This window comes from Phaseolus vulgaris, chromosome 11 (assembly GCF_051622355.1).
Source record: "Phaseolus vulgaris cultivar YP4 chromosome 11, ASM5162235v1, whole genome shotgun sequence".
In the NCBI taxonomy this organism is placed as follows: domain Eukaryota; kingdom Viridiplantae; phylum Streptophyta; class Magnoliopsida; order Fabales; family Fabaceae; genus Phaseolus; species Phaseolus vulgaris.
The window spans coordinates 51,528,119-51,546,932 of record NC_143508.1 but is presented as its reverse complement, the minus strand read 5'-3'; the positions used below and the strand labels follow the sequence as shown (position 1 = coordinate 51,546,932).

The window sequence follows — 18,814 nt, the reverse complement described above, 5'->3', positions numbered from 1 at the left end:
GTAGAATATGATTGAGTGGCACAACTATTTTGATCTTAGTTTTCCTTTTATATCTTGAAACACTTACCTTTCCGGTTAATGTAGTTAACAAATTTGTTTATGATGATTTAAAAATAAGAGAGCTCCAACCGAGAATGTAATACTAGCCATTTGCAAGTGTTATCAGTAAACATAAAATAGAATACCAACGTTGGTTTCATCGTAATGCTAACTCTGCACATGCTCTGCCCAGTCAAAATTGATGTGAAAGAGAAGAATCTTTCAGTAATTTAACTATTTGTTGACTTAGTTAAGTTGATTCATGCACTCTGTCATCTTAAATATGTAAACCATACCAGAATATATAAAATTCCAACAAACAAAATACATGTAGTGTTACATTATTCTAGAAAGATTAAATGATGGATTGTTACTGTAAATATTATTTTAATTCATGAAAAGAATTCCCACTGCAGAGCTACAAAAATCACATTAAAATAATAGACTTTAACATGCTTTTTAATATATCTCTTAATTTAAACAATTCCCTTACTTAGTTAATAGTTTAATAATTCCCACTCATTCATAAGTGCAATACAGCTGTTGTAGTTTGTGATGTTGGGAAGAATAAAAAATTATAGGTTCACTAACTTTTGAAGAACAAAAATGTTGATCAAATATCTTTTTATGAACCACTGAGTCATTGGCAAAAGCTAGCAGCAGTTGAATCCACTCATCTTTCTCCTACCATGGCCTTAGAACTTGTTGGTGGTGCTCTTCTCTCTGCTTTCCTTCAGGTTGCATTCGACAAGTTAGCTTCTCCTCAAATTCTCGATTTCTTTCATGCAAGAGAGCTTGATCAAAAGCTGCTCAACAAGTTGGAAACCAAGATGCACTCCATCCATTCTCTGGCTGATGATGCAGAGCGAAAGCAGTTCACGGATCCACATGTCAGAAACTGGCTGCTTAAGGTCAAAGATGCTGTCCTTAATGCCGAGGATCTCTTGGATGATATACAAAAGATCTCCAAAAGACAAGATGCTGAATCTGAATCTCAAACCTCAGGCTGTACTTGCAAGGTACTCAATTTCTTCAAATCTTCTCCTATTACTATTAGTTCCCTTAACAAGGAAATTGAGTGTAGGATGGAACAAATCCTTGATGATTTAGAATTTCTCTCAACCCAAAGGGGTGATCTAGGATTGAAAATCGCTGGCGGTGTTGGATCTGGGTTGAGTAATGATCTGTCACAAAAATCACAAACAACATCGTTGGTTGTTGGAACTGATATCTATGGCAGAGATGATGATAAAAGACTGATCATTGATTGGCTGACTTCTGACATCAATTGTGGTAACCAACCATCAATAATTTCTATTGTGGGAATGGGTGGAGTGGGTAAGACCACTCTCGCTCAACATGTATTCAATGACCTGAGGGTGGATGAGGCTAAATTTGATGTTAAAGTTTGGGTTTGTGTTTCAGATGAATTTGATGTTTTCAAGATATCTAGAGCAATTCTTGAGGCAGTTACTAAATCAACCGATGATAGTAGAGATCTGGAGATGGTCCATAGAAGAATGAAAGAAGAATTGACGGGAAAGAAATTTCTTCTTGTTTTGGATGACGTTTGGAACGAAAACCAACCTAAATGGGAGGAAGTGCAGAAGCCCCTTGTTTTAGGAGTCCAAGGGAGTAAGATTCTTGTGACCACACGTAGTAAGGAAGTTGCTTCTACCATGCGTTCAGAAGAATACTCCCTACAACAATTACAAGAAGATGATTGTTGGAAGTTGTTTGCTAAACATGCATTTCGAGGTGATTGTACTCAACTAAACCCAGAGTGCAAGAAGATTGGAATGAAGATTGTTAAGAAATGTAAAGGATTACCTCTCGCCTTGAAAACAATGGGAAGTATGTTATACAACAAATCATCTGTTTCAGAGTGGAAAACTGTGCTCCAAAGCGAAATATGGGAATTTTCAAAAGAGCGTTGTGATATTATTCCCGCTTTAGCATTGAGCTATATCCACCTTCCTTCTCATCTCAAGGTATGCTTTGCTTACTGTGCCTTATTCCCCAAGGATTATGAGTTAGAAAAGAAGGAGTTGATTCAGTTGTGGATGACTGAAAATTTTGCACATTGTCATCAACATAGTAGGACTCCAGAAGAAGTTTGCCAACAATACTTCAATGATCTACTATCAAGGTCCTTCTTCCAACAACCAAATGAAAATAAAGAAGTATTTATCATGCATGACCTTCTACATGATTTGGCAAAATATGTCGGTGGAGGCCTATACTTTAGGTGTGAACTTGATCAAACAGAAAAGATACAGGAAGTAGCTCGTCATATTTCATTTGAATTTCAACACAAACAATATTTTGATGGGTTTGGAACTTTATGTAATACAAAAAGGTTACGTACATTTATGCCAAATGCTAGTAGCCTAAATTATTTGTGGAGTTGGGATATCAAAATGTCGATAGATGAATTGTTCTCGAAGTTTAAGTTCATACGTATCTTATCTCTATCTCATTGCTCTGACCTTCAAGAGTTACCTGATTCTTTTGGTAATCTTGAGTATCTCCGTTCCTTAGACCTTTCCCATACTATGATAAAAATATTGACTGAAAAGATATGTTCACTCTCCCACTTGCAAATACTGAATTTGAACTACTGTATACATTTGGAAGAGTTGCCCTCAAATTTGCATTTATTAAGCAATTTGTGTCGCCTTGAATTAAAAGAGACGAAAGTGAGAAAGGTGCCACCGCATTTGGGAAAACTGAAGAATCTTAAAGTAGTAATGAATTCCTTTAATGTTGGCCTTAGCAAAGAGTTAGGTATTCAACAGCTAAGAGAGATCAACCTTGATGGAAGCATATCAATTGGGGAGCTGCAGAACATTGAGGATTCCACGGAAGCATTAGAAGCAGATTTGAAGAATAAAACACACCTTGTGGAGCTGAGCTTGGGATGGGGGAGGAATGGGAACTCTATTGATTCAAAAAAAGAAGAGGACACAATTGAGAATCTGCAACCTTCCAAAAACTTAAGGAAGTTGTCAATTTTTAAGTATGGCGGGAAACAATTTCCAAATTGGTTACTGGATAAGTCATTTTTGAATTTGGTGTTCTTAGAGTTAGATAAATGTGAATCTTGCCAACGTTTACCTCCGCTTGGTCTTTTGCCTTATCTGAAGAGGCTGAAGATTTCAGGGTTTGATAAAATAGTGAGTGTTGATGGTGATTTTCATGGGAACAACTCTTGTTCATTTAAATCCCTAGAAATATTGGACTTCTCCCATATGAGTCAATGGGAAAAGTGGGACTGCCAAGTTGTGATAGGTGCCTTTCCACGTCTAATAAGGCTTTTCATATCAAATTGTCCCAAGCTGAAAGGACAACTACCAAAGCAACTTGTTCCTTTGGAAATACTAGACATTATATTCTGCCAACAACTTGATGCATCCGCTCCGAGGGCTCTAGATTTGGAACTTCGTGACTGTGGAAAGTTGCAGTTGGAGTGGGCTACAATGAAAAGGCTTACAATGGGTGGGCACAACATGGAAGCTTCATGGTTGGAAATTGTTGGGTCCGACAGTCTTGAATACTTACAAATTTTTGCACCCCCAGAGTCAATCACTGATGACTGTGTTTCTCTATGGACCTTTCCACTGGATTTCTTCCCAAAACTCTCGACCCTTAATCTTATAGGGCTTGTTAATTTTCAAATGATTTCACAGTGTCTCATCCATAATCATCTAGAGTGTCTGGAAATCATTAGGTGCCATAAATTTGAATCATTTCCTGGAAACATGCATATGCACCTTCCATCTCTCAGGAAGTTATTCATACAAGACTGTCCAAGACTTGAGTTGTTCTTTGACAGAGGTTTCCCATCAAATCTAGAAGAGCTGACAATCATTAGCTGCCATAAATTTAAATCATTGCCTGAAAACATGCATATGCTACTTCCATCTCTCAGAAAGTTATACATAGCAGACTGTCCAAAACTTGAGTCATTCCCATATGGAGGTTTCCCATCAAATCTAGAAAATCTGGTAATAGTTGGCATTCCTAGGCTTGAGTCATTCCCTGACGTAGGTCTACCATCAAATTTGAAGTATCTGTGTATAGACCGATGTCCTTTGTTGAAGCAGTGTTGCCAAAAAGAAGGAGGCAAAGACTGGGAAAAGATTGCTCACATTCAAACACTATATATATTGTAGTCATGTCGTTTGTTCTGAATGGTGATCCATTTGGTGGGTTCCTAATTTTGTTTTTGTTCAGAATATTTTAGTAGTTCTGCCATAGCTTTTAACAATTCATTCCTTTTCCTTTTAAGATTACAATTACTACAATTACTAGTGGAAGTTTCGCCTTCAATTTTTTACTGCAACTAAGTTTTCTTTCAGATAACATAAAGATGTTGAAATTGAAATTTGTGATCCACTCTACCTATCTCCTTATTTAAGTAATCTTCTGGGATATAACTTTTCTATTCAATGTTGTATAAATATAAAATAATAATAAAATTGAAACATAAGAATGTTGGATAAGCGTTTAAGAGTGTCAAACAAGGTCTCCTAAAGGATTCGAATCATTGACCATAAAATTTAAAGTAGAGTAAGATCCCAAACAGTTATAAGAAGTATATAAAGAAAGGAGGTACAGAAAATTAACATAGTAGAATTTATCTACTATAGAACATTCTTCTGGCATAGAGTAATTGAACTTTAAATTTGTGTTGAACAAGGTACACATTAACCAAAAATCATAGGTACTTCATTTTATCTTTTTCTCTCAACCCTTGCATAATTGCCTCGAAAACAGAGAAAGAGGGTACTGAGAATTCATTTTACAGTAACTTAGAACAACAATATATTCCATTAATATGTTTCCCTCAACCATACTTTACACTAATCTTTCTAATTCAATTCATTATCCTTCCATGCTCAAGGAAGAATTGTACACGTGGACGACATTGTTATCACATGTAGTGATAAGGAGTGGATTGTACAAATAAAACAATACCTTGATCAAAAGTTCTAAATAAAATATCTTGGACACTTGAAGTGTTTCCTTGGTATATAAGTGGCACAATTCAATGTTGGTTTGATCATATTTCAAAGAAAATATTCTCTTAACATTCAAGAAGACACATGGATGATGGATGATAAATGAAACATGCTAAGCCTGTAGCATACCAATGGATTCAAACTTGTATCTAACCAAGGAAAAATTTATTTTAATCTCACAAGATATAGAAGGTAGTTGGTAAGCATGGTAAGTCAATGTTTTATCAAGACCATTAGGTGCACTCGTACGGATCTAAAGTGGAGTTAAATGTCTATTTTCATTTCAAATTTTGAATTTGTTTATGATGATTTAATTGATTTTGTTTCTCATAACAAGAAAGAATAGAGATTTTAAAAATAAGAAACAGCTCAAACCGAGAATGTAATACTAGGCTACTAGCCATTTGAAAGTGCTATCAGTAAACATAAAATAGAATATCAACGTTGGTTTCATCGTAATGCTAACCCTGCCATATTGTCTGGCCAGTCAAAATTGACGTGAAAGAGAAGAATCTTTTAGTTATTTAACTATTTGCTGACTTAGTTAAGTTGTTTCATGCACTCTGTCATCTTAAATATGTAAACTATAGCAGAATATATAAAATTCCAACAAAGAAAATACATGTAGTGTTACATTATTCTACAAAGATTAAATGTTGAGGACGTTCTGCAACCTTCCAAGAAATTAAAGGAGTTGGCAATCTTTGACTGTGTTGACAAACAATTTCCAAATTGGTTACTAGAAAATTCATTATCGAATTTGGTGTCCTTAAAGTTGAATGAATGTGAATCTAGCCAACATTTACCTTCGTTTGATCTCATATTACCTTCTCCTTTTAACATTACAATCATTAGCGGAAAGTTTTGCCAAAGTTTTGATATAATCAGCCAGGTTAAACTACATTTGATTCCAGCACTCAATCATTACTTTTTCTCAGTTGCATAGTGCAAATGTTGTGCTTTACTCAAGTGACTCACTATTGTAATATGAATAACATTACAATTTCTATTGTTGCCAGAAACAATGCATCAAATCTCGTGCTTTACTCAAGTGGAAGACTGTTGTCACATGAAAAAATTCCCACTGCAGAGCTAAACAATCACATTAAAACTTAATATATCAACTAATAAAGTAATAAATGTTAACACGCTTTTTAATACATCTCTTAATTTAAACAATTCCCTTACTTAGTTAATACTTTAACAATACCCACTCATTCATAAGTGAAATACAGCTGTTGCAGTTTGTAATGTTGGGAAGAATAAAAAATTATAGATTTACTAACTATTGAAGAACAAAAATGTTGATCAAATATCTTTTTATGAACAATTGAGTCATTGGCAAAAGCTAGCAGCAGTTGAATCCATTCATCTTTCTCCTACCATGGCATTCAAACTTGTTGGTGGTGCTCTTCTCTCGGCTTTCCTTCAGGTTGCATTCCAGAAGCTAGCTTCTCCTCAAATTCTCGATTTTTTTCATGCAAGAGAGCTTGATCAAAAGCTGCTCAACCAGTTGGAAACCAAGATGCATTCCATCCATTCTCTGGCTGATGATACAGAGCGAAAGCAGTTCGCGGATCCACATGTCAGAAACTGGCTGCTTAAGGTCAAAGATATTGTCCTTGAGGCAGAGGATCTCTTAGATGATATACAAAAGCTCTCCAAAAGACAACTAGATGCTGAATCTGAATCTCAAACCTCAGACTCTACTTGCAAGGTACTCAATTTCTTCAAATCTTCTCCTATTACTATTAGTTCCCTTAACAAGGAAATTCAGTGTAAGATGGAACAAATCCTTGACGATTTAGAATTTCTCTCAAGCCAAAGGGGTGATCTAGGATTGAAAACTGCTGGCGGTGTTGAATCTGGGTTGAGTAATGAACTGCCACATAAATCACAAACATCTTTGGTTGTTGGAAGTGATATCTATGGCAGAGATGATGATAAAAGACTGATCATTGACTGACTGACTTCTGACATCAACACTGGTAACCAACCATCAATACTTTGTATTGTGGGAATGGGTGGAGTGGGTAAGACCACTCTCACTCAACATGTATTCAATGACCCGAGGGTGGATGAGGCTAAATTTGATGTCAAAGTTTGGGTTTGTGTTTCACATGAATTTGATGTTTTCAAGATATCAAGAGCAATTCTTGAGGCAATTACTAAATCAACTGATGACAGTAGAGATACAGAGATGGTTCACACAAGTTTGAAGGAAGAATTGACAGGGAAAAAGTTTCTTCTTATTTTGGATGATGTTGGGAACGAAAACCAATTTAAATGGGAAGAAGTGCAAAAGCCCCTTCTTTTCGGAGCCCAAGGAAGTAGAATTCTTATGACTACGCGTAGCAAGGAAGTTTGTTCTACCATGCGATCAGATGAACACTCCCTACAACAATTACAAGAAGATGATTGTTGGAAGTTGTTTTCTAAACATGCCTTCCGAGATGATGATACTCAATCAGATCCAGAGTGCAGGAAGATTGGCATGGAGATTGTTAGAAAATGTAAAGGACTACCTCTGGCCTTGAAAACAATGGGAAGTCTGTTATACAACAAATCATCTATTTCAGATTGGAAAACCGTGTTCCAAAGCGAAATATGGGAATTTTTGAATGAGTGTTGCAACATTATTCCTTCTTTAGCATTGAGTTATATCCACCTTCCATCTCAACTCAAGGTATGCTTTGCTTACTGTGCCCTGTTCCCTAAGGATTATGAGTTTAAAAAGGAGTGTTTAATTCATTTGTGGATGACTGAAAACCTCCCACACTGTCGTCAACATAGTAAGACTCCAGAAGAAGTTTGCCAACAATACTTCAATGATCTAGTATCAAGATCTTTCTTACAAAAATTAGATGAAAATAAAGAAGTATTTGTTATGCATGACCTTCTACATGATTTGGCAAAATATGTTTGTGGAGGCCTATACTTCAGGTGCGAACTTGATCAAACAGAAAAGATACCAAAAGTAACTCGTCATTTTTCAGTTGAACTTGGTCACAATCAACATTTTGATGAGTTTGGAACTTTATGTAATTCAAAAAGGTTACGTACATTTATGCCAAAAGCTAGGAACACATATCAACTTTACTATCATTGGCATTGCAACATTTCGATACATGAATTGTTCACCAAGTTTAAGTTCTTGCGTATCTTATCACTCTCTCATTGTTCTGACCTTAAAGAGTTACCTGACTATGTGAGCAATCTTGAGCATCTTCGTTCGATAAACCTTTCCCATACTGCTATAGAAAAACTATCCGAAAGGATATGTGTACTTCCCTACTTGCAAATACTGAAGTTGAATTATTGTAGAGATTTGGAGGAGTTACCCTCAAATTTGCATTTACTCACCAATTTGTGTCGCCTTGAAATTAAAGTGACGAATGTGAGAAAGATGCCACCGTATTTGGGAAAACTGACGAATCTTAAAGTAGTAATGAGTTCCTTTAATGTTGGCCATGGCATTCAACAGCTAGGAGAGCTCAACCTTGAGGGAAGTATATCAATTGAGGAGCTGCAGAATGTTGAGAATTCCCTGGATGCATTAGAAGCAGATTTGAAGAATAAAACACACCTTGTGACGCTGAAGTTGCGATGGGATTGGGATCGGGACTCTATTGACTCAAAAAGCGAAGAGGATGTAATTGTGAATCTGCAACCTTCCAAAAACTTAAAGGAGTTGTCAATCGTTAACTATGGTGGGAAACGATTTCCAAATTGGTTACTAGATAATTCATTGTGGAATATAGTGTCCTTAGTGTTGGATGAATGTGAATTTTGTGAACGTTTACCTCCCCTTGGACTTTTGCCATTTCTGAAGGTCTTGAAGATTATAAAACTTGATGGCGTAGTGAGTATTGTTGATGGTGATTTTCATGGGAACAACATTTCTTCATTTAAATCCCTTGAAACATTGCACTTCTCCTATATGCGTCAATGGGAAAAATGGGATTGTCAAGCAGATGCTTTTCCACGTCTACGAGATCTTTCCATAAGAAAATGTCCAAAGCTGAAAGGACAGTTGCCAAAGCAACTTATTCCTCTGGAAAAACTACAAATTAAAGACTGCCAACAACTTGAGGCTTTCGCTCCTAGGGCTCTAGATTTACAACTACGTAATTGTGGAAAACTGCAGTTAGAGTGTGGTACAATGAAAAGGCTCACAATGGAAACATCATTGTTTGAAATTGTTGGGTTGTACGACACTCTTGAAGACTTGTACATTGATTCACCCTTGGAGTCAATCAATGATGGTTGTATCTCTCTACGAAGCTTTCCACTGGATTTGTTCCCAAAACTCAAGACGCTTGCTCTCAGTGGGTTTGATAATCTAGAGATGATTTCACAGAGTTTCGTCCATAATCATCTAGAACACCTAAAACTCGAGTATTGTCTTAAATTTGAATCATTGCCTGGAAGCATGCATATGCTGCTTCCATCTCTCAGGAGTTTATCGATAAGAGACTGTCCAAGACTTGAGTCGTTCCCTGACGGAGGCTTGCCATCAAATCTAGAAGAGCTGGAAATCAGTAAGTGCTCTAGACTTGTTGGGTCACTGAAAGGAGCTTTCAGAGATAGTCCTTCTTTGAAAATATTAGAGATTGATGAAGTGGATGCAAAATGTTTTCCAGATAAGGGTTTGCTTCCACTCTCTCTTACTTTTCTAATTATCTCTCATTGTCCAAATTTAGAAAAACTGGACTACAAGGGTCTCCATCTTGGACTGTTTGAGTAGTGTTTGATGTGAACGTAGTGAATTATGCATAAAGTTTCTGCATAATTGAGTTAAAATTTGTGCATAAAGTTTCTGCATAATTGAGTTAAAATTGGTGCATAAAGTTTCTGCATAATTGAGGAAAAATTGGTGCATAAATTCTGATTAAGTGCTGCACAATTGAGGGAATGGTGTTTCAGTGTCCAGCACTTGATTACTCTTTTCAAGTGGCATTAATGTGCCGAGGAGGGAGCATTAAAGTTGGAATCCAGCAAGGTATAGCCTAATGTGAAGGGGGTTGCAGGCAAAGTGTAGACTCTGGTATCTTTCTATATAGGAGTTTGGGGGCAACCTTTTTCTCTCTATTCTATTGTCTATTTATATCAATACTACAATCCCTCTTGATAGATAGAACACGAAAATTTCCTTCTACTGATCCCTCAGAAACAATGACACAACAGATGAAACCACAGAATTCAGGTAGTGAGAGATAAGGAATAGTGATTGAACTATCTCCAATATGAAATCCGCAGTGATTCATGATATGGTCTCCAGGGAAAACGACACATCCACCCTCAAATTGCCTAGGATAATATATTGTTTAAATTACACGTATCTAAAGTTATGCATTCAACAACTTGAGTTTTCTGTGAAACAAAATTTAGAAATGATGAGAATGGGAAGAAGCTGTTTTACTACTTGGTGAGTTGAGAAAGAAGTGCAGAGAAGGACATGGTATGTTAATCATTGTTACTTGTATGTCTCATCATATTTAATATCCAACTGTTTCGGTATGGAAAGGGGTCTACGTTAATTAATTCATTAACCTCATCATGTTCCATCTACTCTAGGAACATTTCTAACTTTTTCTCTCTCTCTTTTTTTTTCTGGTTGGATGTTGCCGTTTCTTTATCAAGTTGGGGACCAAGTTTTAATAAATATAACGTGTTTTGTACTAATTTCCACTTCAACTTTTCGAATACGTGCATATAAGTGGAAAATGTTGGATTTTTTGTTCTCTGGAAGGTCCTTTTTACACACATTGAACAATCAATATTTTGTGTGACAATTTACTTGTAATTTAAATTTAGCATTAAAATTATCACCTAATGTTTCTCATTTTCATAAGTTTAGACTAAGTATGGATTGCATATGCTTATAGTAGTTTCAATCATGGTAGAATATTGATCAAAGTTTAAAAAAATGGTGGAAAATATAGATTAAAAAGACAGAATTTATGTGATGTCATAGCGTTTAAATATTTTTATAAATTTGATAAGTTTTAAATTTTGCCTTAATTTTTTTTTGCAATCTCATAATTCTTCCAACTTAAATCTAATAAATGCTGGTAGGATTCATTCTGAAACTTAACAGCTTATTATTTCCAAATTAATATGATTTACTTCTGAATAATCTAACTTTAAATATAATATATGAATTCATTTTTAAAGTTTTAATTATAATTTAATACAAATTATTTCTGTAATTCTCATAAAGTTCTAACAACTATTTCAAATATACTGATTTTAATTATAAAATTTCATGGACGAGATAATTTAAGTCAATGTTTAACAACTTCACAATTAAATCTTCATCTACTAAGTGCATTTCTTTTTGTGAACTCTTAAAATAAGATCAGAAATAACTCATCTTTCACAAATTGTTATGATATAATTCTGTAGGTAATTTTTTGATGGAAAATAATTTTCTGTAAATTTTATAAGTCAACCTAAATGTGATCTAAGCTGGATGGTAGTTGAAGGCATTTTATGCAGAGGAGAGGAGGGTAGTTGTTGTAGTAATGAGCTCTTGCTTTATTTTCTTGTTGATTAGTTGTTTAAAAGCAAGCCAGCATTAAAAAATCACATTAAAAGTTAATATATCAACTAATAAAATAATAGATTTTAACATGCTTTTTCATATACCTCTTAATTTCAACAATTCACTTATTGGGTGAATAGTATAATAATAGCTACTAATTCATAAATGATGTTGACTAACTATTGAAGAAGAATTTTTTGATCAAATATCTGATTATTCCCCTTTTCATGAACCACCGAGTCATTGGCAAAAGCTAGCAGAAGTTGAATCCATTCATCTTTCTCCTACCATGGCATTAGATCTTGTTGGTGGTGCTCTTCTTTCTGCTTTCCTTCAGGTTGCATTCCAGAAGCTAGCTTCTCCTCAAATTCTCGATTTCTTTCATGCAAGAAAGCTTGATCAAAATCTGCTCAACAAGTTGGAAATCAAGCTGCACTCCATCCATTCTTTGGCTGATGATGCAGAGCGAAAGCAGTTTACGGATCCTATTGTCAGAAACTGGCTGCTTAAGGTCAAAGATGCTGTCCTTAATGCAGAGGATCTCTTGGATGATATACAAATGCTCTCCAAAAGACAAGTAGATGCTGAATCTGAATCTCAAACCTCAGGCTGTACTTGTAAGGTACTCAATTTCTTCAAATCTTCTCCTATTACTATTAGTTCCCTTAACAAGGAAATTGAGTGTAAGATGAACCAAATCCTTAACTATTTAGAATTTCTCTCAAGCCTAAGGGGTGATCTAGGTTTGAAAACAGCAACCAGTTTTAGATCTAGGTCGAGTAATGAACTGCCACAGAAATCACAAACAACATCGTTGGTTGTTGGAACTGATATCTATGGCAGAGATCATGATAAAAGACTAATCATTGAATCACTGACATCTGACCTCAACGATCGTAACCAGCCATTAATACTTTCTATTGTGGGAATGGGAGGGGTGGGTAAGACCACTCTTGTTCAACATGTATTCAATGACTCATGGGCGGATGAAGCTAAATTTGATGTCAAAGCTTGGGTTTGTGTTTCAGAAGAATTTGATGTTTTCAAGATATCAAGAGCAATTCTTGAGGCAGTTACTAAATCAACTGATGATAGCAGAGATCTGGAGATGGTTCACAAAAAATTGGGAGAAAAATTGACGGGAAAGAAATTTCTTCTTGTTTTGGATGATGTTTGGAACGAAAACCAAACTAAGTGGGAGGAAGTGCGGAAGCCCCTTGTTTTAGGAGCCCAAGGGAGTAAGATTCTTGTTACCACACGCAGTAAGGAAGTTGCTTCTACCATGTGGTCAAAAGAATACTCCCTACAACAATTACAAGAAGATGATTGTTGGAAGTTGTTTGCTAAATATGCATTTCGAGGTGATGATACTCAACTAAATCCAGAGTGTAGGGATATTGGCATGAAGATTGTTAAAAAATGTAAAGGACTACCTCTCGCCTTGAAAACAATGGGAAGTATGTTATACAACAAATCATCTATTACAGAATGGAAAACTGTGTTCCAAAGTGAAATATGGGAATTTTCAAAAGAGCGTTGTGATATTATTCCTGCTTTAGCATTGAGCTATATCCACCTTCCTTCCCATCTGAAGGTGTGCTTTGCTTATTGTGCCTTATTCCCCAAGGATTATGAGTTTAAAAAGGAGGATTTGATTCAGTTATGGATGACTGAAAATTTCGCTCACTATCATCAACATAGTAGGACTCCAGAAGAAGTTTGCCAACAATACTTCAATGATCTACTATTAAGGTCCTTCTTCCAACAACCAGATGGAAATAAAGAAGTATTTCTCATGCATGACCTTCAACATGATTTGGCAACATATGTCGGTGGAGGCATATACTTCAGGTGCGAACTTGATCAAATAGAAAAGATACAAAAAGTAACTCGTCATTTTTCATTTGAACTTGGTTACCCCAAATGTTTTGATGGGTTTGGAACTTTATGTAATACAGAAAAGTTACGTACATTTGTGTCGATACATAGTTTCCTTTGGAGTATCAAAATGTCGATACATGAATTGTTCTCCAAGTTTAAGTTCATACGAATCTTATCTCTGTCTCATTGTTCTGACCTTCAAGAGTTACCTGACTCTGTTTCCAATCTTGAGCATCTCCGTTCCTTAGACCTCTCCCTTACTGCAATAAAAAAATTAACCGAAAAAATATGTTCACTCTCCCACTTGCAAATACTAAAGTTGAACTACTGTAGAGATTTGGAAGAGCTACCTTCAAATTTGCACTTACTCACCAATTTGTGTCGCCTTGAACTTATACAGACAAAAGTGAGAAAGATTCCACCGTGTTTGGGAAAATTGAAGAATCTTAAAGTAGTAATGAGTTCCTTTATTGTTGGCCATGGGAGGGAGTTTGGTGTTCAACTGATAGGAGAGCTCAACCTTGAGGGAATTCTATCAATTGAGGAGCTGCAGAATGTTGAGAATTCCGAGGACGCATTAACCGCGTATTTGAAGAATAAAACACACCTTGTGGCCCTGACCTTAGAATTGGGGTGGAATCGGAACTCTATTGATTCAAATAAAGAAGAGAAGGTAATTGAGAATCTGCAACCTTCCAAAAACTTAAAGGAGTTGTCAATCTTTAGGTATGGTGGAAAACAATTTCCAAATTGGTTACTAGGAAACTTATTGTGGAATATGGAGTCCTTAGTGTTGAATGAATGTGAATCTTGTGAATATTTACCTCCCCTTGGAATTTTGCCATTTCTCAAGTTCTTGAGAATTACAAAACTTGATGGGATAGTGAGTATTGATGGTGATTTTCATGGGAACAACTTTTGTTCATTTAAATCCCTTGAAACATTGGAGTTCTCCAATATGATTCGATGGGAAAAGTGGGACTGCGAAGCTGTGACAAATGCTTTTCCACGTCTACGACATCTTTCCATAAGAAAATGTCCGGAGCTGAAAGGACAACTTCCAAAGCAACTTATTCCTTTGGAAACACTAGAAATTGAAGACTGCCAAAAACTTGAGGCTTCCGTTCTAAGGGCTCACGATGAAAAGCTACAGTTAGAGTGCAGTACAATGAAAAGCCTCACAATGACAACATCATTACAGGAAATTGTTGGGTTATCCGACACTCTTGAAAACTTGCAGATTGATTCACCCTTGGAGTCAATCAAAGATGATTGTGTCTCTGTACAAAGCTTTCCACTGGATTTGTTCCCAACACTCAGGACGCTTACTCTTAGTAGGTTTGGTAATCTAGAGATGATTTCACAGAGTCTCGTCCATAATCATCTAGAGGAGTTAACACTCAACTATTGTCCTAAATTAGAATCATTGCCTGGAAGCATGCATATGTTGCTTCCATCTTTGAGGAAGTTATCCATAAGAGACTGTCCAGGACTAAAGACGTTCCCTGACAAAGGTTTCCCATCAGAACTCAAGGATCTGACAATCATAAATTGCTCTAGACTTGTTGGCTCACTGAAAGGAGCTTTCACAGACAGTTCTTCTTTAAAAAACTTGGAGATTGAAAAAGTAGATGCAGAATGTTTTCCAGATGAAGGTTTGCTTCCACTCTCTCTTACTTCTCTAATCATCTCTGATTGTCAAAATCTAGAAAAACTGGACTACAAGGGTCTCCATCAACTCTCATCTCTTCAGATTTTGTATCTTGAGAACTGCCCCAATCTCCAACACCTACCTGAGGAGGGTCTTCCCAAATCAATTTCATATCTTAATATTCGTGGTTGTCCTTTGCTAGAACCGCGTTGTCAGGAAGAAGGAGGTGAAGACTGGAAAAAGATTGCGCACATTAAAATTTTGTTTATACGACAATGATGTTGTTTGTTTTGAACAGTGATGCATTTGTTGGGTTACTTATTTTGCTTTTGTTTAGAATGTATATCAACTACTTTCCTGTTCCTCTCTTGCTGGTATTCCTGCGATACCTTTTAACAAATCAGTCCTTTTCCTTTTATGTTTAGAATATATTATGTTATACCAAATATATTTACTCTTTGTAGATTTAAAGTTTCAATTAAGTTACGGAATATAAAATACAATAATTATAAGCTTAGTTTTGTGTTTTCAATATTTTTTTTTTTCTTTCGTATTTAATAAATTATTTTCTTTCGATCAAATACTTAATAAATTACAAAAGTTTAGTTTACATTTTCTAAAAATATATTTATTCATATTTTTAATATTATATTATTTTTTAAACAATTTTTGAAATAATTTTAATATACCAATTTTTTTTGTTAAATATTATATATATATATATATATATATATTATAGATTTGAAACTATTTTACTAACTAAAATTCATTTGATTATAATGTGTTTAAAATCATCTTTACATGTTTAATGAATTTCATTTTATATATATATATATATATGTTACAATTTTCTTATTAGAGGAATATATTGTATAGCAATTATCATAATTACTATTATTTTAAATTTGAAATGAAATTTAAATTTTAAATCATTGAATATTTATATTTGTTCATTCATGTATATTTTTATGATAATTCATTAATCAAATGTAAAACTCAGCTACTGTTTTTTTTTATCAGTAAAGAATAAATATAATTAAAATTGAACATTTCAGGGATGTCCAAATCCGTATACATCATATAGGTGCTCCTAATTTAGATAAAATTTGGTTTCAACCTTCACATTCAGGGCACCCAAGAATGTACTGAAAAAAGCGTAAATTTAATCTAAAGAGCTACAATGAGCAAAAGTGCTTTCTCCACCACCATACTATTTAACTAAACTAGTGACCACAAAAGGTTGGAGGTACCGCAGGTCACCAATAGCAGTTAAATCAGCCCAAAGAAATTTCAATCTAACTGAAATCATAGCACCTCAACTTGCACCTGCACTTGCATAAAATTCAAAAACCCAGTACCTACAGTTAGCCTATCACCACAAGCACATTGCTGAGAGAAATGTGACCTTTAGTTCAGCCCTTGCTATATTGCAAATCTTTGGATCTGCTATGATCACCACACAGGAAACCTGATAGATAACCAAGCATTGGACCCTCCAACAACAGTTCGCACCACGTTTGACAAAAGCCTCAACATTGCAGATATCATCCAAATAGTTGATTTCACGATGACTTTTCAGGATTCCTCTTCTTACAGCTTGCTATCCCATCTCCCTCTAAACCAGCGGCGCACATTCAAACCTACAAGTTCTTCAATCAGCAGCCACCACTCATGCTTGTTTATTTGCTTATATCCTGTTCCAGCACCTCCCCTGAAGCACACCTTTGAGAGGTTCCATATGCGATTGTTTGTATTTGAATTACTGGTCCAGAAAAATAAACTCAGTACCACAGCCCTCAACTAACAACGTTTTGGGTGATCCTGACTAAGGATATTCTGAATAAGTGTTGTCACTGCTGACTAACCACACTTCAGCATTTACCAGCAAAAGCACCTGTCAGCGCCAAACAGAGAAATTCTCCACCTATCCCTCTGCCCTGCTTTGCCAGTCTTATTACTGCACCTCAGATTTTCCTCTGTCATTCGTTCTAGCTTATTTCAACCTCTCTATACAGATGCCGAGATTCAAAGTCCAGTCTACAAAAGAGTAGTTAAAAGATTTAGTCCCGTGTTTCAACCAAGACCACGATTTAAGTTGAGTCATCTGCAGTATCTCTTCTACATCAACAACTCCCTGTTTGAATAGAATTGTGTTCCTTTGGTCCCATATACACCTCACAACAGCTACCCAAATACCTTTCCAAACTTGATTCTGCTTAACACTTGCCTGACTGCAGTGAAAACTTTCAAAATGGTTCTTAATCTCATTATGTTGCACTAACGTAATTCCCAACCACCTTTGGCATAAGGACCATACACGTTGTGCATATACGCATTCTATGAATAAATGCTTAGAAGATTCCTCCTTACTCCGACACAGTCCGCATTCGGTAGTGGTGACCTGCACTCCTCTTCTATATAGGCCTTCCCTTGTTGGAATTCTATCCAAAAGAGCTCTCCAAGCTGTTGTCAGCACGCTTGGAAAAGCAGTAGCTTTCCAAAGAATTTCAAAAACCTCCTGCTGTGTCTCATTCGCTCTCCTTGCTAGACATTTGTATGCTGAGTTCACTGAATATTTCTCTAGTTCCTCCTCCCCCCACACTCGGACATCAGATATGTATCTCTTCACAGATGCCCTTGTAATACATTGGTGGAGATTTATCACCAATTCTGATTCCCACTCAAATCTATTCCTCCGCCACTGTAACCTCCACTGCCACTCGGAACCCTCCCACCCACCAACTTCTTCCACCTTTTGCTCCTGGTTAGCCGATAGAGAAAACAACCTCTGAAAGGATGTTTTTAGACTTGCATTACCAACCCACACATCCTCCCAGAATCTCACCTTGTCTCCTCTCCCTAGTTTCCACCGTAACTCTTTTTGGAACCACCCTTCTCCTTCCCCCTCCTTACAGACCTTTCCCATGTCCCTCCACCACCACGACTGGTACTTCACATGAATACTTGTATAACTTGAACCCTCTTGCTGGAGACCATATTTTGACAAAAGCACCTCCTTCCACTTCCCTTTCTCTTGCGAAATAAGTCTCCATCTCCATTTCACTAACATGGCACAGTTTAGCTTTCTGATGTCTTTGATTCCCAGTCCTCCCTCTTCTTTTGTTTTGCATACGTCTTCCCAGCTTACCCATGAGATCGGTCTATTCTCCTTACCCCACCCCCATAGGAATCTTCTTTGAATGTTGATAATGCTTTTGTAAACCGATTCCGGGGCTTTGAAAACAGATAGGTAGAAGAGGGGCATTGCTGTGAGCACAGATTTAATTACACAACTCCTACCTGCCAAAGATAGAAACCTCCCCTTCAAAAAAAACTCAGCCACTGTATCAATAAACATTTTTTATACTTTGTTGCGGTTATTAATTGTATCAGCTTGACATATTTTGTCTTCATTCATTACAAAATGGAAAATAAATAAATATATATATATATATATATTTATATATTAACTAACAATAAATAAAAATTATATATAATAATTAATTTTAAAATTTATGAAGGCAAAACAATAAATTATGCGAGTATAATTAACTAATAACTTGTATAGAGTGAATTCTTTCGGATAATATATATAAATGTGTTGACATGAAATTTGTGATCCACTTTTCCTATATCTCCCTATTTAAGTAATCTTCTAGGATGTGATTTTTT

At 35.8% G+C, this 18,814-nt stretch overlaps 3 protein-coding genes across 4 annotated transcripts; all 3 read left to right on the top strand.

The window, feature by feature from the left end:
• The first annotated feature begins 620 nt into the window (after positions 1-620).
• Positions 621-4,435, top strand: LOC137823766 (putative disease resistance RPP13-like protein 1). 2 transcript variants are annotated; one of them, XM_068629047.2, is made up of 2 exons: positions 621-1,332; positions 1,465-4,435. In XM_068629047.2, the coding sequence occupies exons 1-2, from the start codon at positions 729-731 to the stop codon at positions 4,212-4,214; spliced, it is 3,354 nt and encodes a 1,117-aa protein (XP_068485148.2). In that variant the 5' UTR covers positions 621-728; the 3' UTR covers positions 4,215-4,435. The 2 variants fall into 2 exon arrangements, with proteins under 2 accessions (XP_068485148.2, XP_068485140.2); XM_068629039.2 differs by having other exon boundaries at positions 621-1,377.
• A 1,986-nt stretch (positions 4,436-6,421) lies between these two features.
• Positions 6,422-10,993, top strand: LOC137823797 (putative disease resistance protein At3g14460). The gene has a single exon (XM_068629075.2). It carries the CDS (start codon positions 7,084-7,086, stop codon positions 9,808-9,810), a length of 2,727 nt encoding a protein of 908 aa, XP_068485176.1. The 5' UTR covers positions 6,422-7,083; the 3' UTR covers positions 9,811-10,993.
• Positions 10,994-11,407: 414 nt separating this feature from the next.
• LOC137823756 (putative disease resistance RPP13-like protein 1) lies at positions 11,408-15,509 on the top strand. The gene has a single exon (XM_068629019.2). The coding sequence runs from the start codon at positions 11,900-11,902 to the stop codon at positions 15,419-15,421; it is 3,522 nt and encodes a 1,173-aa protein (XP_068485120.2). The 5' UTR covers positions 11,408-11,899; the 3' UTR covers positions 15,422-15,509.
• Positions 15,510-18,814: the final 3,305 nt, after the last annotated feature.

Excerpts from the sequence above, each read along its gene's own strand:
- LOC137823766 (XM_068629039.2), top strand. The coding sequence starts at position 729 with ATGGCCTTAGAACTTGTTGGTGGTGCTCTTCTCTCTGCTTTCCTTCAG. Across the intron at positions 1,378-1,464 it reads TGTGGGAATGGGTGGAGTGG|ATGAATTTGATGTTTTCAAG; the intron begins GTAAGACCACTC and ends TTTGTGTTTCAG.
- LOC137823797 (XM_068629075.2), top strand. The coding sequence starts at position 7,084 with ATGGGTGGAGTGGGTAAGACCACTCTCACTCAACATGTATTCAATGAC.
- LOC137823756 (XM_068629019.2), top strand. The coding sequence starts at position 11,900 with ATGGCATTAGATCTTGTTGGTGGTGCTCTTCTTTCTGCTTTCCTTCAG.